The sequence below is a fragment of the Drosophila obscura genome, unplaced genomic scaffold (genome assembly GCF_018151105.1).
Source record: "Drosophila obscura isolate BZ-5 IFL unplaced genomic scaffold, ASM1815110v1 contig_186, whole genome shotgun sequence".
In the NCBI taxonomy this organism is placed as follows: domain Eukaryota; kingdom Metazoa; phylum Arthropoda; class Insecta; order Diptera; family Drosophilidae; genus Drosophila; species Drosophila obscura.
The window spans coordinates 1100021-1124550 of record NW_024542774.1 but is presented as its reverse complement, the minus strand read 5'-3'; the positions used below and the strand labels follow the sequence as shown (position 1 = coordinate 1124550).

At 47.0% G+C, this 24530-nt stretch overlaps 1 protein-coding gene across 1 annotated transcript; it reads right to left on the bottom strand.

Annotated features, from left to right (window-relative positions):
• Positions 1-422: 422 nt before the first annotated feature.
• LOC111072602 (protein patched) lies at positions 423-15857 on the bottom strand. Its single transcript, XM_041592997.1, has 6 exons — positions 14901-15857; positions 4613-5166; positions 2579-4535; positions 2304-2511; positions 1966-2237; positions 423-1906 (listed from the first exon to the last, which is right to left on the bottom strand). Exons 1-6 carry the CDS (start codon positions 15027-15029, stop codon positions 1121-1123), a joined length of 3906 nt encoding a protein of 1301 aa, XP_041448931.1. The 5' UTR covers positions 15030-15857; the 3' UTR covers positions 423-1120.
• Positions 15858-24530: the final 8673 nt, after the last annotated feature.

The following is a 24530-nucleotide window of genomic DNA, read 5'->3' as shown; positions in this document are numbered from 1 at the left end:
AGGAATGACGCAACAATGAATCTACATTCCTTCCCGTTAGGAACATGTGGCGTTCCCATTCCAGCAGGCAGCGCCATCTGCTGGTATTCAGTGAAATAAATGTCACTTCTACATGCTTTTTACATGCAAAACAGCGGCGAAAAGCGGAAGTTCGTTGGTTGCTCGCATTGCACAGCACTATTTTCAGGGCTGAATTTTCTCTTCGCTGGCGCCACCTATTGGGTTTCTTGAGAAACTCACTATTGCAAGCAGTGGAATTATATTTTTACTGCAAGCAGTTCATTCAAATTTTAATTCGAATTTATCACAAAAACCCACGCGAACGAACTAAAATAACAGCTAACTTGCTCACTGAACTGAAATGTACCGCATATTCGCTGAAAATGATTCGTTTTGCTTTTAAAAAACTGTATATATTTTATTTAAAATCATTTTTTTTGCTTTCAATTATTTATATTTTCTGTTTATTTTGGTTGTAAGTACCGTTACGAGGGAGGGCTTTTTTTGTGGTTTTTGTTTTGTTTTGTAATTGTTGTTGCTCGATTTAGTAATAGTAATTTTTGTTTTCTCTCGTTTCATTCGTTTCCATATAAGCGATACTATTTTGGTTCAAGTCCTTGTGGTTTTTTTTTTATGTACATATTTAAACTAAATTAAAGACTATAAATTACTAGTTTGTTTGTTTGTTTTGTGTGGTGTGGGGTGTCGTGAATCTCGCTTTCAATTGTGTTGGTTTGTGTGTGTGTAAGTACAGTGTGTGCTTGTGTGTGTTATAATAAATATGTATCTCTATGTATAAGAAATGCCTTAAGAGCTAAATACATACATACAAAGCTGCTAGGCAGAGTGGTGTGGGGTTGGGTTGGGGTTCAGGGTAGAGGAGCGAAAGAGTGACGGGACTGACAGATAGTAGAAGTAGGAGTAGGAGGATGTGGGGCATAGCAGCTGCTACATATACTGGAACACTGGATCCGTGTCCCAGTTGATCGCGGAAATTAACTAACATGCATACACATATACATACAATATTTTATATATAGATATCTCGATTATACAGATACAGTTAGAGTTAGCTTAGGTTAGAGTTAAAGATACTGGCTAATGGCTACAGGAACTAGTGCTAACTCGTAAAGTTATAGCTGCGCACCGCCCGCCCGGGCGTGACCAGCTCCACCTTGATGTTGGCCGTTGCCGTCACCTTGGTGGTGTTGCTGTCCGAGTGCGTCGTCTCCACCGTCACCTCCGGCTGCACAACGATGCTCTGCAGTTCCGGTGGATACTGCTGCTGTTGCTGTTGTGCGGCCTTGTGGTACGCGGGTGGCGGTGCCCCATACGAGGTGGGGCGTGATCCCCCGCCATGCTGATAGTTGATGTTGTTGAAGTTGTTCGTTGTCTGTGTCGGCGGCGGTGCGGGTGCACTCCAGTCGTTGTGCATCTGGATGGAGGAGTTGCTGGACTTCCAGGACTGCGGCTCCTCCGTAATGGTCGTCAGCGAGGGATCGTTGATGTTGACGTCCTTGTGGTAGTGGTGCGCCTTCTGGCAGTTGTTGCGCGACGACGAACGCGAGCCGTTCCCACTGAACGACTTGTTGGAGCGCTTGCTGCTGCGCATGGGCAGCGGCGAGGGCGTGGATATCCTATCGGGATGCTCCAACGGCACCAGCTCCGCCTCCGGCCCAAGCATGCTCAGCAGAATGGGAAAGACCACCAAATTGTTGCATGCCCCCACACAGAGCACCACAATCAGCAGGAAGCAAAAGTGTCGGATGACGAACTCGAAGGGCGACGTGGAGAGCATGAAAACGGCCACCCCAGAGGTGAGCATCCCATGAACCAGGGGACCCAATGACAGCTGCATGGCCAAATGGACGCGACGCTGACGATTGCCCACCGAAGTCATAAAGCCCTAGGGAAAGATCGAAGGTTAGTCTCTGTTTGCAGCCATTTGGCGGATTGTGGACTCACCAGGGAGATGTGCACATTGAAGCAGAGCATCATGCCCACGCTCAGTATGAGTATGACAGCGGGTATGGCCGACAGTTTGATGCCCAGCAAGGTCATGGCTCCAAAGATCTGTGCCAGCGAGGCCAAGACACTGAGGATCACCAGCACGGCGGCCCAAACGGACAGCAGCAGCAGGGAGACCAGCACCAAGGCAGCCAGCAAAACACACGCCAGGATCATGGCCAGCGAGGAGCGCAATGTCATGTACTGCTCCCAGAAAATGAAGGGAATGCCTGAAGATACAGCAGAGAAAATTGGTTAGTTTCATTAAATATACTTGGTGATGGGTTGTGACCTACCGGAAGGATAGTTGGGCAGACCAAAGCCCTCGAACTTGACGCTCAGATCGCGTATGTGGCCGATCAGGGTCTTTATTTGCGATGTGTCCGTCAGGCCGTGCAGATAGAAGGGCATCTGTGCGTAGACCAGGGGCAGGCTCTTGGGTATCTTCAGGTCGTACTCGTTGGGCGCATGATAATACTGACGCGGTTCTGGATACAGTTTGCCCTGAAAAAACAGCTCAGTGTTAGTTACTGGTTTTGGGAGGGTATAGAAAGATCTAAGAAGGACCTACCTGAGAGGCACCATAGGCGAAGACATCGTTGGTGGCCCAGGCAGAGAGATAGTTGTAGAAGGCCTTCGGATTGATGATTCCATCGCTGAAGACCAGCCGATTCGTCTTGACCAGCTCCTTGTCCACCGGATTGTCCACATGGCCCGTCTGCACAATCAGCTTGTACGCCAGGATGGCATCGCTGCTGGCATTCGGGTACCACACCTCCTTGTTCAGCCGCCCGTCCCGGATCTCATCGTCGAAGATGCGCTGCAGATTGTTCAGCCAGTCACGGAACAGCAGCAGCCAGAAGTCCGGCAGGCCCCCGTTATCGTTCTTGATCACATGCGGCACCCGGACGAAGGCGTCGTGGTAGTCCCGCAGCAGTTGCTGCTGCGTGGGATACTCGAAATTGCCTTGCGTCACCGCATACATGCTGTAGAAGCCGAAGAGGCGCGTCTGCGCGTCCAGGAACTTGTGCTCGTTGCTGTGCTTCGGCACCAGGTCGATGATGTCCAGGCCATCCTGCAGCTTGGTGGAGGCGTACAGACTGAAGATCAACGCCACCAGGAAGCCCATTACGGTCAGGAATTTCACCCAACTGCGCATCAGGAAGGGCGTGTAGTAATCGAAGGCGAAGCTGGACAGGGAGAAGGACGGCAGGGAGGTGCTGTTGCTCTTGCTGCTGCTGCTGTTGCCAGAGATTGCGCCGCTGCCGTGCTGCTCCAGCAATGGATTCTGTACTGGCGGCTGCGGAGGCAGACCCACGCGGCTATTGTTGCAGTTCTTCACGTGACGCGCTCCCCGCAGGCTGTTGTTGTTGTTCATCGGCATCACCTTGGGTTGCTCCTTCCACACGGGAAAGCAGCAGCAGAAGATGTCCGCTCGTCCGGCGGTGCGCCGGCGCAGATCCAGCGAGATCATGGCCGGGAAGACCAGCAGTGCCGCCGCCAGATTGAAGCACATCACGATGGCCGCCTGCAGGCAGAATACCTTTAGCGCCGGCACTGGAATGAAGGCTGCCGCAAAGAAGGAGCCTGCCGTGCTGCATGCGCTAAACAGGATGCTGGGTCCGACTTTCTTGAGGATCAGCTTGGTCTGCTCCTTGCGATTGCTCTCCGCATACGCCGCCGTCAGCATGAAGATGTGGTCCACTCCGAGGCCCAGGGCCAGGAATGGCACCACCTGCGTACTGGCCGCATTAAAGACGATCCCCATCAGGGCACACAGTCCCAGGCCAGCCGCCGTGCTGAAGCACATGAGCAGCACACCAGCGACACCAACGCTGCTCTGGCCCCGGACGGGATCCCGCCAGCGGAGGAGTGTGCAAAAGGCGTAGAGGACGGTGACGGCGACGCCGATGACAATGCTCAGGGCACTCGGATGCGAGAACTTGGCCAGAATGTCGTCCAGGGCGGCCGAGCTGAACACGTAGATGTCATAGTTGGCCGCAATCCGCGACTGCTTGCGCAGGAGGAGCTCCACCTCGCGGGAGAAGTTCCGCTGCCAGGCATTCAGCACTTCGGCGGCCTTCTCCTGGGTCCAGCCGATGTGGTGCACCTTGTAATTGTCCTCCCACTGGTCGTACATCTCCTTCTCGGTCATCAGCTGAACCACCGTCTGCAGGGCCTGGGCCTTCTTCAGGTGTCCACTGCGGTTCCGCTGCGCCCCTCCCACGATCAGCTGCTCCGGCCAGTGCATGTGCTTGGCCGCATAGCCGTAGCAGCCGCCCGACAGTATCGCCCCCACATCCGGCGGCGTGGTGCTATTCTTGTTCGGTGCCGTCTCCGGGCAGCTTGGATTCAGCGGATTGAGGCAAGGCTTCTCCATGTAGCCGCTGCCAATGGCCGCCCGCTTCAAGTACTGCTCCACCGTCTCGAAGTCAAAGCTGATCTTCTGGTCGGACATCTGCTGCTTCATGAACTGCATCACCGACGCGGGGTTCAGGGTGCTCCACATGAGGCGTTGATTGAGGCCACTGCCGGGAGCGTGGAATATCGAAAGATGGGATTAGCCAACTGGAGTGATGGATTACGATCTCTAAGGATTACTCACGGTATATTCACGGGAAACTCCGGTCCCAGCAGCTGGCTGCCCTCCCAGAAGCAATCCAACGGCGTGATGATCGAGCACGGTATCAAATGCTTCAGTATCTGCTCGATGTAGTAGTGCCCCTCGAAGGTGGGCGTGGTCGGGGAATTGCACATGTCGCGCAGTCCCCACTCGGCGTCGTACATGTGCACCTTGACGGCGGTGGCCTTGACCAGCACCTCGAGGTGGGAGAGCAGCGCCTGCGGATGCAACACCGAGGCATTCGGATCGTGGGCCGTCTGGATGAGCAGCTGATGCGTGGAGGACTCGTCCTCGCCGATGGTCTTCTGTGTGTACGCCAGCTCCGACTCAAGCCGGCCGCCCTCCTGTATCCAGAGCTGGTGCACCTTCGAGTGGATCTGGGCGCTCTTAAGGCCCACACAGAAGGTGCTCAGCACCAGAATGGCCACAAATAGCACCTTGCCCGCATGCTTCTGCACTGAGCTGCCGAGCGTTTCGAGGTGGGACTGGAATACTGAACGCAGATAGATGGCCGTCCGGCTGCCACGCGCTTTGCCCTGCAACGATCAAGTGAGAGAGAGAGAGAGAGGATCAGAAAGGAACGGAATTAGTTTCCATGGATCTTGTCGATTTCGTTTCCCTTTCGGTGGATGCCATAAATAACGCATTAAAATTATAACGAAACAGCGTGTGGCCCGGCGCAGCCATATAATTTATTTGTGTGTTTCTCGTGGCATCTGCGAGAGCCGACCACAGAGGGAGCAGAGCTGTGCAGAGCAGAGCAGCCGCCAGTCCCGATGAAGCCATCATCATCATCATTCCCATTCCCATTCCCAATACCAGCGGACCCCGGCCCAACCCAATATCCAGCCGCAGACCTACAAAAACAACACAAGACGCCGCTGTCGCCGACGACGTTGCCAGGCCGAAAACAAAAAGACAGCGAACCTATAATCGCCTGCTTGGGCAATTGGATCGATCGGCTGGCTAGGGGCCTGGCTTTGTTGTGGCCTTTCCCCTCACTTCGTGCCTGCTGCAGTGCTGCACGAAAATTGAGCCTCCCCGTTCCCAAAAAATAATAATAATGAGGCGCCCGCTAACGTCTCAATCGAAGTTTGAGTCAAACAATCATACAAACAGTGGGTCAAGGTTGAGAAAAAGTGCAGTGAAATATTCTTATTATTTGGTATGAAATTTTCATCAATTTCGATGATGAATGGAAGCGATCCCAAAAGTGCTGAGAGTTTTTATGTTCTCCAAATTCTATTTAAAATTGATTCCATACCAGAGTTTTATTATAATCATAACATCTCATATCCATGGAGACCCACTGTACCCGCAAAGGCACACCCAGAGCGTCCAGGAACAGAACAGAACGGAACGGAACGCATTCCACACAAAACGAGCCCGAAAGAGACTCGAAGCTTCTCGAAGTTTAGCTCTCTTCTTTGGGGCCACTTTATCGCTTTTTATCGCTTTTCACAGATTTTTCTCCAGCCAGAACTCCAGTGGAAGTGAAGTCAGGTTGTAGGTAAAAAGCTACAGAACAGCGAGAAAGAAAGTCGAGCATTGCAAGCCGAACCTTTAGCTACCCTTACATATCGATTGCTCTCATGTAGTAGCCAGAGAGCCAAAAAACGTGGAGCAATTCGTACTCTCTGGAAGAGTATACAAAAGATGAGTGAAGATCGGGGAGAGCCTGGTGGGCAGTGGGTAGCAGAGAAGTAGCCACCACAGAGTGCCTTTGTTGTTGGGTCTTTGAGCATTTTATGACTACCGTTAAGATAGAGCGGGAGTCACCCATAAATAATCCACGCTTAATGTCTTTGTTTGCTCTCTCTCCCACTCTATCCTCCATGACAGAGTGGGAGAGACGGCACTTCCTGCCGACGCCACTGCTCCTGCTGCTGCTGCTAATGCTGCTTGTTTATGCAAGAGAGTCCGCTGCACTTCCGCAAAGGCAAAGAGAGAGAGAGAGCACATCAAACGCTGCGCGTTCGACTTTGTCGCCATTAATTAAGTCATTGGCGGCGAATCCCCTTTGAGAGACTCCGTGGCTGCCTCTGCGCCGCGCCGCCTGTGGCGACCTGTTCGTGGAAATTTTCCATAACATAATCTTGTATGCTCCTCGCCGCTCCCTCTTCATTCAGCTGCTGCATAGGTGCAAGTGTGAGGCAAACAAAAGAGGCAGCACAGTATTCCAGGAATTTTTCCCTCTCTCAATCTGCCGCCCCTACGGAGGGGAAGCATTATATTGTTGCAGTTGCAGTGGGCCCCGAGGGGGCAGCAGCCACAGCTAAAAATAAACTCAATCTAGATTTGGCCAGGTATTCCAGTGCACCTCAAACTGTGCGATTATTGAGCCATCAACCTGGTCGCTTACTGTTAACGCTTGTCAGCCACTCACTCCCCTCTGCCCTGTCTCTCTCATGCTCTGCATCTGTATCTGCAACATGCTGCATGCACTGTGTGTGTGTGTGTGTGTGCGTGACATATATCATCAATCTTGTTGTTGCTGTTTTTCCTCTGCTTGATCTGCGTGCCTCTGCGGCACACACCCCCCATGCTGTCCTAAGGCTCGTTGTGAGGAAATGTGTCACATATTGATTTATGATCCCGGTCCTTTTTCCTGAAACTGTTCCTTTGTGGTGCTCTCTCGCTCTCCTGGAAACGTCTTCATTAGAAATGCACACACACCAGCCTCGCCTCGAGGCAGGAGCCTTCTTAATCCCGCTGGACTAAGACCCCAGGACGAGCTTAGACCTTGCATCCCATGACGAATTGTTCAGAAAGAGAAACAGAGATGGGGAGAAAAAGAGAGAGATGCAGCGGCAGGTGCAGGTATAGAAGAATAGGGTACCACTTGGAAAGGAAGAATAAAGATGGTTTCGAAACTGTCTACAGGGTATGGGCATAATATTTATTGTGCCATAGATGATAGTTATATATTTACAGATCAATTCGTATTCCTCTTTCTAACCAAAATTCTAAAATAAATCTTAAAACAAAAAAAATAATTATATCTTCCCTAAAATAAAAAAAATTTCCAATCAGGCATCAATCAATCAAAAGAACCGACACATCTCCACCACACTATAAAATCAAATTTCCACTGGGCGGTGCCCGGAGCGGCCCCCCACAGAGTTTGACTACTTAATTACACGGCCCCGATTCGGGTAGGGTAGGGAACCCACCAACCACTCTACAAATATGAATACACAAAACTTTTCCATGCCTTTTGGAAATCTAAAATCCACTTGAGCGGGATATGGCGCGTCAAGCCATAAAATATGAGCGCACCCAGTTATGCCGCAATAAAAATCGAATGCAAAACAGCAAAAAGATTGAAAAAAAAGAGTTTTTAGCATAAAATGAAATTCAATATGGCAGACCACCCAAAGGCAAAAGGCAATGAATATGAATATGAACAGTGAATGAATGTCTCTATAGGGCACCATATGTGTAGTCTATGGAGAGCCATTGTGGAACCAAATTTATGGGCAACAGTCTGTCCGAAGAAAGGAAAGAAATTACAGGGAAACATTGAAGCCCGCACCTGCTTTTCGGCGGGAGCGCAGCTTTTGAGGATGGATCGGATCTGCTCTATATATGGGATCCATTGTGTGTGTGTCATGAGCAGCGCAGCTTTCCCATGTTTCTCACGTAAGCGTGTGCCATAAAACTTGTAGCTACCATAAAAGTTATATGCCACTTGATAACGTTTTGGAATACGAAATCCCCGACATTGCCCCATACATTTCCGATCTTCTCCGCTTATGTCTCTGTATATCTTATGGTTTTTTTTCTCTTTAGTATCTGTGTTTTTTTTATCTTTTTCCTTTGGCATTTAAATGGAGCTCTGTGTGCTTTTATTTTCACATGCCATTCACACAGCTGCGGCAGCTGTCAAACGGAATGGGAGAAGAAATGGAAACTGCGTCACTGGGAAGACGGTTTAATGTCTATTTTTAGCGGTAGGGGGTTGGGGGCTCGACACAGTGTGGCCAGAGTTGTGTGGAGTATATTAACAAGATGAAAATTTATGAATTAAAGCTCTGTCAGTGGAGATTCTCTGGTCCGAAACACCCGAAGAGCAGTTCGTTTATTCGCAAAACTATTTGATTCGACCCACTGTTTCAGCTAATTTCTATTTCTCCACAAAGGACCACACACCCAGAAAAATGGCAACCACGAAATGGACTTTGGTCTTGTTTTCACTTCGACTTTTGCCAAGTAAATTGAATTTGCGGCAATTAAAAGAGAGGCACAACTAAATGTGAAACCGTTGAATGCAAATTATCGCCCTGCCGCCGATTTATGGCGCCCCCAAAACGTGACTAGCAAGCTGTTTGCCGCATTTATTTCCATTTCATGCTCTTCTTCAATTTTTTGTTTGCTGTTTTTTTTTGAGACCGAAACCAAAAATTTGCATGCCTATAAAATGGAATCGTTAAAAAAGGTCTGAAGGTCATTGGAGCAGTGCCTTCAGAGCAGGGGCAGAGCCACTGAGCCGAGGTGAGAGGTAAGCCAAGGCAGACTTTTTACAGTTATGTAGCTTAGCTCCAGCCAGCAGTGCCAGGTGCAAGGGAGAAACAGGGACAGCGAGAGTGACCACCGACGCAGCTGTCACGGCCTGAAAAGAGAGCATAAAATGGAGAGCCCAAGGATCATGAAAAAGCTCTCTTGCTACAGACAGTCTCTCGAAGAAGTAATGCGACAACTCCAATTTCAATTTTTTATGGAAATAATTTCCACCTGCCTAACAAGTTGCTGTAAAAATTTTATTTTCTTGATTATTCTCAGACGAACATCGAAAACACAACAACCCCGGGGGCTACCTTTTCGGCCTACCTGGCCGATTCATCCGTCCTCGCTGTCGTCACAGGTACACACGCACACACACACACACGCACACGCACACACTCGTACTCCGCGCCGAGTCGTCCACACGGTGGTAGAGTATAGTCTTCGCTGCTGTCCAGTCCGGACTGCTCTGTCTGTCCGTTAACTGCTTTTTTAGTGAATTCCGTGATTATTGCTTGAATGTTTCTTTCCGGTATTCGGGCCCCCTCTCTTCCACTCACATTCTCTGTTTCTGTTTCTGTCTCGTCTCTCCCTGGCCAGTGTCACTGTGTGTCTCTCGTTTGCTTCTTTTTGTACCTTTTTGTGTACCTTTTTTCGTTGTTACTTTTGGTCATAAGGTTCGGTTCGGATCGGTTCGTCTCTTCGCTTTTCTCCTCGTTTCGTCTTGTCTCGTTTTCGGGCTCAGACCGGGTCCGGACCGGGCCGCGTGCTGTGTGGTCGAGTTAATGTCTTCATAATTCTTCTGATTTTTCTTCTCTCTTTTGTTGTTGCTGTTGCTGTTATGTCTTGCTTCGTTCGTTGCTCGTTCGTGTGGGCCCGGCAGACAGACGACTGATGAAGACAATAACAGTTTTATGTGCGGCTGCTTCGAAACCCCACTCCCCCCCTCCTGGGAGCACACCTTTGCCTTTGCCTTTGGCCTGCACGAACCTGGCCCTAATGAAGCCCAAGCTGTGGCCGAGTACATATCGTTTTTTTTTCGTCTTTTATTTCAAGAGTTCCAGTTCCCCGCGCCAGCTGCAGATGCCACGCACACGAACATCTCTATAGAGGTGTGTGATCTGTGTGTGTGTGTGTTTTGGGGGCCTCGAATCGCTTGATGAAGCTGTCAATCGTTTGGATCTCGTTTGGATGTGGGTGTTATGTGGGCCATTGGGTACGAGTCTGTGTACCTGGGGTTAAAGGCGGTGGAACCAGGATCGATAAGCTGATAATGGGCCATGGGATTACGTAAAAAGAGAGAGGGAGCACCGATACAGAGTGTTGGGGTATTTATGAATGGAAGAACATTATTCATAAGAAAAACCCTGAAATCGGATTAAATATTTAAATTTTATCAAAAGGATTTATCCAATTCAAATTAAAGAGAGTAATACAATCAAGCTAAATTTAATTTTATTTGTGTACAGGAAAAAGAGCAATGTCCTATAATTTTCAATACCCTTTCAGATATCCCACATTATGAGATTAGAGTGTCCAAGAGTCATGTTCTGTTTAAAGAGTCCGTAAGGAGAAACTGCATTTCTTGGAAGGAGATCATTTCTAGGCGTAGACTTCTTTTCCATGGTCCTTATCTTGTTTTGCTTTCAACACGCCCAGCATGTCGAATTGCCGTTAACTTGTTAAGCACTTCCTCCCTGGGTCGGTCTCTATAGCCATCTCTATCTCTATCGGCAGTGTCCCTCCTGTTTACCCACTCGTGGAGCAACCGTAAGCCGGAAATGCTTGTAGGCGTGAGATATCTTCATCGACATTGTCGTCGGGGCATTCTGGGAAGCAAGCGGCGACGCATCGATGGATCTATTCCACCCCTGCTGAAAGGGAATGGCAATTTATGCAGGTATCTCTCCATCCTTCTCTCTCTCTCTCTCTCTCTCTGTGTGTCACTCCTCGAGTGAGTTTGCCCAAGGATTACTCTCCACTCCACTCTCCACTTGAGATCCCGACTCACCCTCGCTTTTTCATTCGGTTTACTCCCTTTGATCTTTCCCTCTTTTGCCTTCCTTTTTTTAGTATTTCGTATTGATAAATAGTATATACTTTTGGTATATTTTGTATTTCATTTTTCGAATTCTATTTCGTTTGTTGGAGGTCACCCCATAATATCTCTACCCCCTGGGAATATCATAAAACAAATATTGATCGAAAGTGTGACAATGATTTATTTGCCTTACACCTTCCCCATGCTCGAGATCTTATCTGTGAGATAACAATCTGGAAATTATAATATTTGACTTACGGTCTCTGAAAGTCAATAGACAATGCTATCTGCTGCTAGAGGTTGAGGTCTCTGATTAAATATTTGTTTTACCTACATGGCGGACTGAGTTTGGTTGGAAGATACAGATATACATATATCCTTAGTATAAGATAGTCATCTTAGCTCGATCTTGAGATATGAAGTTAAAAGCTTTCAGTCCTGTATATTTGCTCTCTCCCCCAAGTTGCAAATAAGCAAAGGTCTTCCATCCACCATCTTTCTTACGTTCGATTCCCCTCCCCCATGTTTATCCAATCCATTAGGATCTTCTGCCTGATTGACAATTTCAAAGTTTGTGCCACTGAGCTACTGGTTTTGGTTTTCTTCTTTCAACTTTGGTTTTTTCTCCGTTTTGGCCATGTCAATTTGAGAAATGTTTGCCCATTGTGTTTGTGTGTGTGTGTGTGTGTGGATGCCACAAATATTTGTGTTTGTGTTTGTTTTTCATGGGCAGTTGTGAAAAGAGTGCGACAGATGGAAGGGGGCAATGGACAGAGTACAGTGGACAGCGACGGATATCGCGGCATGACTAAACAAATTTATTGCCTACTGCCAGCAGCGGCAGCAACAGCAACAGCAACGTGAAGACTTCTTCAAAATGCCGCCAATGTTTCCCAACTTCCTGTGCAAAGTGTGTATCTGTGTGTGCCTCTCCCTCTCTCTCTGGTCTCTCTTGGTGTGAGTCCGTATGTTTGCTTTACAATTGGCACAGCAAAACGCAGAAAGGGGGTAGGCAGAGGAGCCGCGACAAGCGATTTCATTCATGAATTTATACGTATCTCATAGATACAACGAGCGGAACGTCGTCGATCGAACGCGTACATGGCCTGCATCGATAGTGCGGCCTTAAATGATAATTGAGTTTTGTTTAAACATTTTTCTTGCCCGGTTGGCCGGACTTTAGGGCCACATGACAAAAACGTATCGATCTAAAACGGAATTTTAGGGAATTTGCAAATGTATTGAACATTTTGGAGTTAGCGAAATATTTGGACACAATTTTATAAAGTTCCTATACCATTATTAATTTATCCATTGATTAAGGAAAACATCAACACACTGGATAACTTGATAGCTTAGCTGTGGCAGCCTTTGGGTAGAGTATCTTTTCTTTATGCTCGGCTTCATTTGTCATTCAGATCATGTGGGCAAACGTCATCCCCGCTTTAAAGCCAGCCAGACAGCAAAAGACCTCCCAGTAGCGCAAAAAAAATGGATAAAATAAATAAAAATAATAATAATGATCACGTTGACTAATTTGCATAGCCCCAAAAAAAAAAAAAAGTAAACGCACTTTGACAACGTTGTTGCTTTTGTTGTTGCTTGGACGTGTGTGTTCGCCCGGTTCGTTAGACAATTTTAATGTCTTAATATATTTCTTTAAATTGAGTCATTAAAATAAATCGCCATGGACGATGCCCGATGTCGATGACGACGACGACGACGATGACGGCGCTATCACGATCGATCGTTTGCTGCAACTTTCCAGAAGAGTTTAGGGCAGGAGAAGACCACGTTACAGCAGAGCAAAGCCCCAAGAGACTTTACGAGAAATAATTGAGATACAGAGAGAGAAGACAGAAAGCACAGAGTTGCAGGAGGAGATGGAGAAGAGGAAACAGCGAAACAACAACAGAGCAAGACACGCCACGCGGAGCAGCAGCAAGCACATCAACAACCGGAGACCAGCAACATCCAGCAACAACCATGATGAAGACATCAAGTTGTAACAAGAGAGGAAAGCCATCTTAGGTGTGGCCGAAGCTTTTGATACCCTTCCATATCGCTGAACATTGTGGCAACTAAGAGTCTCTGATTTAGAGAGTTTTATTTCCTGTGGCATTGCCAGCAAGAAAGGTTGGGGGGAGGGCCAAGCGCAGTTTTACGGCCCCTGGAGTACTGCAGCAACAACAAAGCGCGTGCGTCAGTGAAATTTTTCATTCGGTTTTCTTTTTTTGTGCCTTTGGGCCACCCGTATCGAACCACCTCTCGTCGCCTGCCCCTTCTACATTTGCACCAGGCGCAACAACAAACAAAAAATACTTTTTGCTTTTGGCAATGATTGTTTACAGTTCTCTTTTGGGCTTAGTAATTGAGGTAATAGCGAATTTGGAATACCCTTTCGCCGTCTACATACTGATATTTAATTAGCCCACCCAGCATTACGTCACGCATCTTTCTAATCAAGCCGCCTAGGAGTGTGTGCATTCCTTTCCGACAAAATACATGCTACAACCACAACGCATTCCATTTGAAAGAGCATCTGCATCGGCGGGGTGGAACACAAAGAGAGAGGGAGAGACAGCAGCAGCACGTACGAAACGATTCGAGCAGAGCAGAGCCCGCGCCACCCATGTTGGGGCTGACTGAGGCTGCGGTTGCTCTTACACACACACACACACACACAGACACACATTAAAGCAAACAGCATTGTTGTTTATGATTATACCCTAGCGCAGGGTATTCCGATTTTGAGCAGATGTTTGCAAGGACTAAAGTCGGTCGAAAACCGTATTGTATATACATATATTCGAGTATATGCTTAACATTGATCAATGATCATCAGTAGTCCCTCGGTTGATAGGGACTGTCTGTCAGTATAAGATTGGATAATTTTATGGCTGCAAATCGTTCTGAAAGAGTATTCAAAGTTTCGGCACTCCCCAGTTAGCATTCCTTTCTTGTTTTCGTGTTGTGGTTTCCAAAGCTTTTTGCCTTTTTGGAAGGCTGCTGCTGCTGCTATTGCTTTCCCTTGGATCTCCTGCTGCCGCACGGACCTGATCTTTGCTGTTTTTGGCGCTAGCTGCAGTTGCAGTTTCTGTTCCTTTCCTTCTTTTGCGGTCAGACCCCCCTCTCCATTGCACAGTAGCACCAAAGTAATGAAGTTGTCTGTGGATATGTCTGTCCGTCCGAATCCAGATCTTGAGCCCTGCTGTGTGTGGCCAGCCCAGCGAGTGGAAATAGTCATTTTGGCTCTGACATGGGTGGATTTTTTGTGTGTCAAAAGGATTGGCTTTGAACATAATGCCTGCTAACAGAGAAATCAAACTACATATCTTTCTTGATACCACATTTTATGGCGTACAACAAGTCTTTTTATAGAACTAAAATCCTCCACGCTCTTCAGCCATAAAAAGAATAAAATAATAAATTTGCATATAAGCCGATTGCCAGCATATTTCGCATAGTTTTTGGCTAAACACTGTAATTAATAGGCTGACTTGTCTGGATGAACAGCTCTATTAACCAGAGGGCGAGCCAACCTGGTCAAAAGAAAACGAAACAAAGCGAAATGAAAACGAAAAATATTGCGAGAGATATTGGCAATAAAATTTATTGGAGACTGTCTCCACGGCTTAATGGCCGCATTAAGCAAAAGTTACACGGGGGAATGGCTCTGTTTTTTTTCTTGCTGTCTTTTTTTTTTGGTTGATTTTGAGCACTTACCTTATCAATTTGATCGAGCGCCACTTGGGCATCCACCCAGCTGGTCCTTATGTACAGATCCGAGAATAATTTCTCATCGACAACGTCGCCGTGGGTGTCCGGTACGCGGGGTAGGCTGTCTCTGTCCATGGCTGTATCTTTAGCTGATTTAGCGCTAACACGGGAGGAGTCTCTCGCTTTTGATATACAGTGCCTGCTGTCTGTCTGCGACCTGAGGTGTAGACAGATACAGTGCGTGCTGTGGAATTGTCTGCGCTTCTTTATTTGATTAATTTTCGGTGTGTTTTAGTAATTTGTTTGGCTGCATTTTGCACCGCACTCTGCATTCCCTCTAAAACGAGGTGACTCTCCTCTCTCTCTCTCTCTCTTTATTTGTTCTCTCTCTCGGGCTGTGTATCTCTGGCCTCTCGTTTGTGTTGTTTGGTTTTGTTGTGATTGCTGGCTTCGTTTGCTCGAATGTTTTTTCGAGTCGGATTTTGGTTAGATCGAATATCGGGTTTTATCTACGGATCTGCTTCACTCACGGCCGGACATTTGGGCACAATTTGTTGGGAAATTCGATGAATTTTTCACACATCATTTACACATGGAAAAGCAAAGCGCGAACGCGACAAACGGACGCCTCACGTTTTTCTTTGCAGCTCGTTTTCTTTGCCTCGCGCTCTCTCTCTGTATTTTTTCTTCTCTGCTTTGCTCTTCATATACACTTACACACACAAACACTTTGCGCACGTAGCCAGGCGACGGTTTCGATTCGTTTTGGATTTGTTGTTGCTGCTGTGGCATTTAATTCATGGATTCGTTTCGTTTTTCGTTAATTTTGAACATTTCCACTACTGATGTGAGACTCTGATCTATCTTTTGCTGTTGCTGGTATATGCCACACACTGGAGGAGAGGTCTGGTCTGCACACACAACCGTTTCGTTTGGGGATCGCGAGCGTTTTGAGAGATGTATCTCTCAGATGCGGCACGCCAGAAGAGCCAACAGCTTTATTATGCGAGCGAGACGTTGCTCTCTCACTCTTTTTCTCTCTGCCTCTCTGGAACTGTGTGCGGCCATTTTTGTTCGGCCATGGTATAATTATCACAAAGGTGAGACAACTCAGAAAGTGACCTTTTGTGGCTGGCAGGTAGTTTAGGCACCTTGCAGAGAGCGATGGATGGTCGTACCCTGAAACGTTGTACCATGCGGTTGAGAATGCTCAATGCGAGGGTAGATCGAGAGATTTTTGTTCGACTCGAAAAATATCGAATGACATTTACCGATATTCATGATATCGGGTAAACATAACCCGACTAAAATTAAATTTTAAAACAGATAAATATGTATATGTGTTATGTATATATGTGTTTATATATTGTTCGTTTATATAAACTTCGTTCAGAAAAGAAGATTTCCAGATAGTTAAGCCACCGTTGTTCTCGAATTGAAAAACTAGTCGGAGATGGCTATATTGAATCGGATTTTCATGCGAATCAGGAATACTATGCGCCCACTGATAAAACCGGGCACTTGCAACGCAGAGAGGCAGGGCGCTTGCACGCTAATTTCTATTGTTGGTTGTTTTTGTTGTTGCGACGACCACCCAAAAGGCTTTTCGATTGTTGTTGTAGCGGACCACCCAAAAATACTTTTGTTGATGTTGTTGTTGCCTTGATTCAACTCAACGACCGGCATTGTGGGTGGTCTTAGCCCGACCGCGTTTCCACCTCTCGCCTCCTGCCCTCCTGGCCTGTTGCTGCGGCCTTCAGCGTGGAGGTTCGTTGGCGCTGGGCAGGCGGCAGAGAGGAGCTTTTATTGTCTGTAACTTTTGTCTGTGTATTGGTGTGGAGCGCGTGCGTGGCAGGCTTTGGCGCTGTCTGTGTGAACTGTTGGCAAATTTGTTGTTGTTGCCTCGCTGATGTCTGTTTTTGCATGTTATTTTATTACTAAATTATGAGGCAGGATGATTTTGTTATTCCTTTTGTTTTTGCATCATCTTTTCTTTCCCCCATCTCGACTATGTGTCCGAGTCTCTGGGGACCACACAGGGCGACCATTTGCAGTAAAATATATCACACTAATATTTATTACTAAATTACAAAATAATACAATAAATACAATTACAGTTTTATAATAAAGACCAGGTAAATACTATAATTTTAGAATCACTTCCCGTTGAGTATTTTTTTTCAACTCCAGCTGCTGAGCACAGGCCACATCGTCTTACAATTTATGAATGAAAATGCATCTTTTACACGGTGACTAACCCCTTCTACCATCTCCTCCTCTCCCCACCCAGCCTAACATCCACACACCACATCACTTCCCTTCTGATTTCCCTTTCCACTCCAACAGTAAGAACAACACCAACAAAAAAGATCCACCGCAAAAATTGGCGCTCGAGTCTGCCTCGGAATTCCAATTCGAATGCAACTGCAGCGTCATGGACCGTCGATGGAGGAAGAAAGAGAGATGGAGTAGTGGCCGGGGATGTGAATGTGGATGGGGACGGACCCACCACCAAGCGGGGGCTATTACAATCAAACAGTCAAAGCAGCAGCAGCAACAACAACAACAACAGACAACATTGATGAGGAGCAGCGCGCACTCTGCAGTTGCCTCTGCCTGCACCTCTCTCTCTCTCTCTCTCTCTCCATTCCCACTCATTTTCTATCTTTATCTAACTCACTCACCTGAGCGCGGCGCTTTTTGGCGACATGGGCGGCATTTTTTTGCCATAGCAGCATCAGCTTGCAAATTTTAGCTTCATCCATTGCTCTCTCTCTTTTGCGTTCATCTACTCTCTGAAGATTGCGCCATCTTTACACACACTCATACACACGCTGAGCGCTCGCTCTCGAGTTTTTGCTCTCAATGACTTGCATTTTGTTTTGCTTTCGCTCAATCGCCTGCAGCAGCAGCTCCAATCCCCCAATGCTCCCCCATTACCACAGCACAACAGAGAGACAGAGAGAGAGGGACGGACTCACACACACATACACAGTGGGCTGCGCCTGTGTGGCAGCGGCAGCTGCCACTGGACCACCAACGTTGAGAGGAGTTTGCTTTGAGAGCTTCATTTGCCGTTTCATTTGGAGTTGGAGTTGGAGCTGGAGCTGGAGAGGGAGCCCCAGAGACAGAGATGGAGACAGAGGCTGTTTTTATGGCTGGAGCTTGGATATTTTTTTTTCCAGCCTGCGGAGGGAGCTTTTATCCAGGGTTGATCGATCGTTGATTGTCATTCATAATTGGGTTAAAAGAATTTTTATAGGAAGTACTGCTACAAATTTTATTTACTCACAAACATATATTTACATAAATATGTATGTATGTATGTAAATACATATGTCCAGCTTAAGAGTGAATGATTTTATTTTCTTAGTCTCGCCATGCTCCTATGACGCTTGAGCCTGAGTCTAACCCTGATCTCCCCTCTCCACACTCCACTCTCCGGCTATCTCTGTCGCTCCTTCTGCGACTTTAACGACAGGCTGTTTGTTTTTAATCGTATAATGTCTTAATTTATAGTGCAGCGTTGCCTAGACCTCCACTTGATATCCCGTCCCCAGGCGAGCGGACCCCTTCCCCAACCCACCAGCCATCTATACAAATGCAATTGCATTTGTCATTGGCCTATAACGCCATTAACATTACTACACTGCTCGGCTGGTTTCATTCATTCCCTGCCTGCCTCCACCTTCTTAGCCCTGCTTCTCCTTGCAGCTTTGGTGTTTACTCTTCTTCGTGGTATCTCTCTCTCTTCCTGTTGCCATCCCAGGTGACGATCGCTCGCTCTGCCACTTAAAGTTTAACTGCACTCGCATTCGCTTAGAAAGCTTTTCTGTCTGTAAGGAGAGGGAAGCGAAGCAGCTCGCTCTGGGGAGGGTGCAGGCAATTTTTATGGCTAAATTTTGTTGTTGCTGTGTTGCGGCTGCATTATTGCGGTGCATTTAATGTAATAATTACTATTTGCCACCGGTAATACGTAGGCCGGCAGCAGCGGCAGCGGCAGCAGATCGCCCAAGTCTCAATTCCCCTGCGATGGGATGTGGATGGGGATATGGATGGCGTGTGTGGTTTGCTCTTTTTTGCTCTTTCTGTAGCTTTTGTGGTTGTTGTTTTGGTTAACTCGTTATCTTGGCGTCGGCTTTTGCGGTTGGGTCTGAGACGGGGGACTTAGACTGGGACTGGGGGTCTGGCGACTGGAGGCTGAGTCTGGGGACTGGTGCAGAGGTAGTCTTCGGTTCGGTTCGTTTGTTCATGTAATCAACCGCCCCGTCCAACAGCAACTGGCAACTGGCAGCCGGGCAACGGCAACCCCCTCCTGATTCGCTGTGTGTGGGCTTTTCCAGCTTCTTGTGTGGTCCTGTCAGGCTTTCAACTCTGTTTCGCTCCATCTCTCTCTCTCTCTCCCTCGGTACGTCTCCCTCTTTGGGTTTTGGATTTTGTTTTCGTGGGGCTTTTTTGTTGTTGTTGCGAGGCCTAGGGATCGATGGCTTTTTGGTTATCATTTGGCAAAGCCTACGCGTGACGACATTTCCAGGGAGAAGTCCATTCCAGATGGAATGGAAAGTGCCAGGCGGGTGGTCTCTGTCGGATGGATCGTATGTGTGGGGGGCTGAGAAAGTGGGACATTAATTGAATTAAGATATAATGAGTATCATGTTTCGAGCTAAATTTAGGCTCGCTTTAACTTTTATGTGTAATCTACTCATAAGAGTAGACACATGGACTTTCTTTAATGAACCTTTGCCAAACATGATCCATAACTTTCCTTAACCTCTTTCTACCTTTTATTTTTGTAGGTATTACAACCCTGTTCTTCCCTTAAACACCTCCCACATGGTCTCAGATCTCACTCAAAATCTGCGATTGCAGCTGCAAATCCTTCACCCATTAATTCCCTGGTAATCCCCAGTCCTCTGACATCAGTTAAGTTAAGCTCAGTGCATAACCCATTTCGAAGTCGGGATGTGTTAATGTGACTGCAACGACGATAACGGCAATAAGAGAAAAAGAGAGAGAGAGAGATCGGAACGGAACGGAGAGACCCAAGAGATCGGAGAGAGGAAAAGGCAACAACAAGCTTAAGATAGATATAAAAAGTAAGGCGATAAGCATGGAACCGTCACTGGGTCTGTCTGTTGACGTCGTTTTCGATGGAGATGTGTGGATGTAAAGATGCGGGAGCGGTGAAGAGAAGGGGGTACGTGCCAGAAGAATGTTGACGATGCATGCGTTTTGCGTTGGCTGTCAAATTAATTTCATACGCTTCCCCGACTACGATTACCCGAGGCACAACGACAATCCGACTTGGACTTGGACTGTGACTGCGTGGGCGTGCTTCGCTCTGAGCGCTCAGGTCCAAGGCTCGCTCGGATCCAAAGAAGTGGCGATATGGAGAGGGAGGTAATTTACATATCTTTGGAGACGCATGCATAATTTTGAGTTTGACAATACCCAACCGAGCGGAGGGAACAGACCCTACACTCATGACGCAGGCAGCGACATCCTTAGCATACTTAAGGCTGGTGAAATGTGAAATGTTACCCCAGCTCCTTCCCCTCCTGCTTCTCCGCCTCATGTATAGAATTCGCCACAAAAAGCCCTCCCCCCTTCGTCCGAGAATTCGTGGAATGACTGCACAAATCGTTACCTGGGTGGTCCCCTCCACTCGACTCAACTCCACTACACTCCACTCCACTCGAGTCGACTCGACTCGGGTTCGACTTTGGCTGTAGCTTGGACCTCGCCCGGTGGTTTATGAGGCACGTGCGCTGGCGTTCGCTGCCCATTGAGTTGCTTATTTACGGCTCGAAGGTATTTCGTTACCCCAATACCCAATACCCTATCCCAATCACAATCACCATACCCCGTCACCCTCATCCCACGCTCTGGCTGTATTTATATTGGTGTGAAGTCAAGTGAAGTAATAAGAGTGGCAATTGCCGGCTCGGTCTCGTGTTTGTGAACCCAACAAATTGTGGTGGATATCTGATGATTGGATTGGGTGGGTGTGATACGGAATCGTATGATCAGCTTACCTTTGGGCTTTAGGTACACTCGGCTTATTGGAAAAAGTTTAAGTAGAAGAAAGATCTATCATTTGAGTCATAACCTTTAAATTGAAAACCCGATTATTATATCTTCTCTCTCAAACGACACCGCCAGCCGCCAGGTTGGCACATTGGCAATGGAACACCCAAGTGCAGAACTGCACAAACAACATTTTTCCATTGGTTAATACGATCAATTAGGCAAATGTTTCAGTAAAGTCATAAAAAGTCAGCATAGAGCTGGCCACAGACGTAGATCGGGATTGAGACCGTCATAACTCAACGACACTTCACTTGCCTGCGGAGCTGCGTTGACAACTCAACTTGTTTGGGCCGACATATCTTGGCCAGATACGATCGCTAGTCGGAGTCGGAGTCAGAGTCGGACTCAGAGTTGGACCACACCAATGCCAGTCAAATGTAAACCTAACCACAGGCCCGCGTTTTTATTGCATTTCAGACAGCAAAGCAAACCCAGAGGTATACCGTATACAACTAGAGGATAGAGGAAGCGAGAGGTACATAGTAGGGAAGGGGAAAACGACTCAAATCAAATGAAAATCTCTTTCAAATTGATTTGCTGCGACTGCAGTGCCAGGCAAGGCAATGAAAACCCAAGTCGCAGTCGCGTCCAGCTGTGCGGCTGTCGTTCTGGTCGAAAAGGTAAGAAAACATTTCAATCGGTGGAATCGGTCCCGGGGAAAATGGAACTGGGACTGGAAAGAGAAGAGACCTGGTCGGGGGCCTGTGACCGTATATCATTTGTTTACATTGTATTGAGTTGTTAGCTCGCCGCCTGCTGCCCTCCGCTACATTTTAATTGGTCCATGGGCGGGGGGGCCGCACACGTCGATGTGTCTTGATAAGCCAGCCAAGTCAGTGCCCGGCGATCTCTCAGTCGGGGTCATGCGTGGGCCATCCCACCCATATGATCCTCATGGCTTTCCCCTATTTCTTTCTCTCTTTCTATTATGTATTTTTTGCCAGCAGAAGACTTTATTTATGAGCTTTGAGCATGTCCGTGGCCTCTGCCGGAAGTCTGTGATTAGACCGAGTCATTTATCAAAAAATGTATACTACGAGAGTATCGGGAAAAAGAAACAAAATTTCCAGTTAATAACTTGATCGAAACTCCAAATGCGGGCCGAAGTTTTCTGGGTTCTACAATTTCTCTGCTGCGGTAGGTAGACAACAGCAACGCGAATATAAAGAAACTGAAAACTGGAAAAGGAGAAAAGAATAGAGAAGCAAAGAAAAGAAAAGAAGAAACGTTAGGAGCGCGCGTTAAACCTCTTAAGTTCCTATTCAGCTTTGACAGTTTTCTTAATGTATTGTGGCCGGGGCTGCGCTTCCTCTATTCATAGGAAAATGAACATAGAGAGAGACTCGAAACGCCATTGTCTTGGGCACCCACAGGGGAATTCATCTTGAGAATCTATTTGTTTGTTGTCGCACTCGGTGTAATGATCTGCGTTTGTCATTCGGAAAGAGAATCCCGAAAGATCTATGCACACATACTGACAGTGCGTGGGAGTGGAGGTTGGATGATCACGGTGTAAGAGGAGTAGTAGTGGGAGGCAGTTCCTATGAACAGATGTTTCACCGGTTTAACGTTTACTCGAGAATCTTTCACTTTTTATGAAACTCATTGGGTATGAGAAATACTCGTATTTGAGAGACAAAAGTGTGTACGAGTGCAGTGGTAAAGTTTATTCATTTAAATTTCTGCTAATGTGTGACAAAAAGCTAATGCACTCAAGAACTTTCCCATACCATGAATTTGATCTTTGTACCATTAGCAAACTCAAGAGTTTCATGAGCACAGTGCTTCTGCTCTGCCAACACAATGCCAAGGCTAACACTGGCTTTGTGTCACTGGCTACAGCTGAGAGAAAATTCAGAGATCAATTGGTTCAGCTTAGGTCGGGTCGGGTTCTGTGCGGAAAAGTCAGAAAATTTACGAGTTCAGTGCAGAGAAAACAATTCGTTCTACCTTCCAAGAACAACTCTGATTGTTCCCGTTGCCGGTGACGATGATGATGATGATGTTGGCCAGACACCGAAGGAGGTCTGCACTCATAACTCATCATTAATAACCGAACCTAAATAAGACATTTTATTGTTGTAAACCAAATTGAATTCCCGCTGTGAGAGAAAGAGATCAAGCCCGAACTGAGACCCGTAGATTATCGATGCGAGTGGAGAGTGTGTCCAGAGAGTTCTCTCAGGTGTTGCCCGGTGTCGGCACCGTACCAAAGGACCAGCGCAGAAAGACATCAAAGAGAACTGAGAACTGCCTGTCCTCTCCTCTGCGTTGTTATTATTGTTATTACTACATTATTGTTATTCCTGACTCACACTTCCTACACCCTGGGCAATGTCGTAATTAAAACCATTTTCGGTCCCCCGCCTCCCTCTATCCCTCCCATGCGAGTATCTACCATAATCTGATTTTGTTGGAAATCTTGGAATCTTTCTTCTTTCTGTTTCTTTCTGTTGTTTGGTTTTTTGCGCAAGTGCAAAAGTCGTCGCTGGAGATCAAAGTCAAGTCTCGAAGCCATCTCGCCCCGAGCATTAATCTGGCGTATACGGCTACCGCTGCTACCTGTTGTCCCATCTGCTGACGGGACGGCTGATCTGCTGTCGGATCTGGTTGTCCGACTTCTGTCGTCGCTCAGCCGCCGCCCCCCCTCCTCCTCTTCTTACACCAGTTTCCGTAATTTCGTAAAAGCGATTTGTGTTCTGTGTTCTGTGTTTTTTTTTGTTTGGCTGGAACGTTTCTGCGAAACTAATTGATTATTTTGCTGGATTTCGATGGCTGGTCTTTGCTGGTTTGTCTTTCCTTTGCTGGCGGCAAACGGAAGACAAGTTAATTTTCTCACACCTTTTTCTACGAATTAATTTGTTGAAGATTTCAATGGTTAATCAACGTGGAGAACACCGGCTGATGGAAGTTGCAGATAATTGTACGATGTTTAATGGTTGACCGATCTAAGGAAATGGCTTTCGTGTATCCCTAATGGGCAATAGATGGGAAATTGGCTCCCATCAGGCCTGGGTTTGTTGGGTTGATCAAAGAGAACGATTTCCATTGAAAATCAAAATTCTTCCCTGTCGCACGTTCAGTTCCCAATCTAACCAAATAAAGATCAGTGCAGATAAATGTTAAGAAGTACCCTATAAATATCTTAGTTTTCACATTCCCCAAATGCTGATCCATTTCCAATAAAACCAATATAGATTTTTATTGAAGAAATCTCATTAAGTTTTTAAACGTTTCTTCAACTTGAACTTCATGGCAGAAAATACATATTTGTTGAAAAATACATACCGAGCGAATAGTGAAATTGAGCTGATTCTTGGGTCCATTGGGATAGGGTAAATAATGATTAGGCGCCTAATTTAACAAGGACAGGGCGAATCTTTCTCATCCATCAGCCCATTAAAATAATTTGAGACGTTTGGGGGAGCCGGGACCCTTCGAAAAAGTAAAGAGCGTTCAGGCAAACTTTTTTGTGGGGACCACCACGAATTAAGCTACCTACAAATTACGCAGGAATAGAAAGAGACCAAAGCTCGCATCAGGGCC

Coding starts and splice junctions, on each gene's coding strand:
- LOC111072602 (XM_041592997.1), bottom strand. CDS start 15,029: ATGGACAGAGACAGCCTACCCCGCGTACCGGACACCCACGGCGACGTT. Junction 4,536..4,612: donor GAGTTTCCCGTGAATATACC/GTGAGTAATCCT, acceptor CGCTCCCGGCAG/TGGCCTCAATCAACGCCTCA. Junction 2,512..2,578: donor TCGCCTATGGTGCCTCTCAG/GTAGGTCCTTCT, acceptor CTGTTTTTTCAG/GGCAAACTGTATCCAGAACC.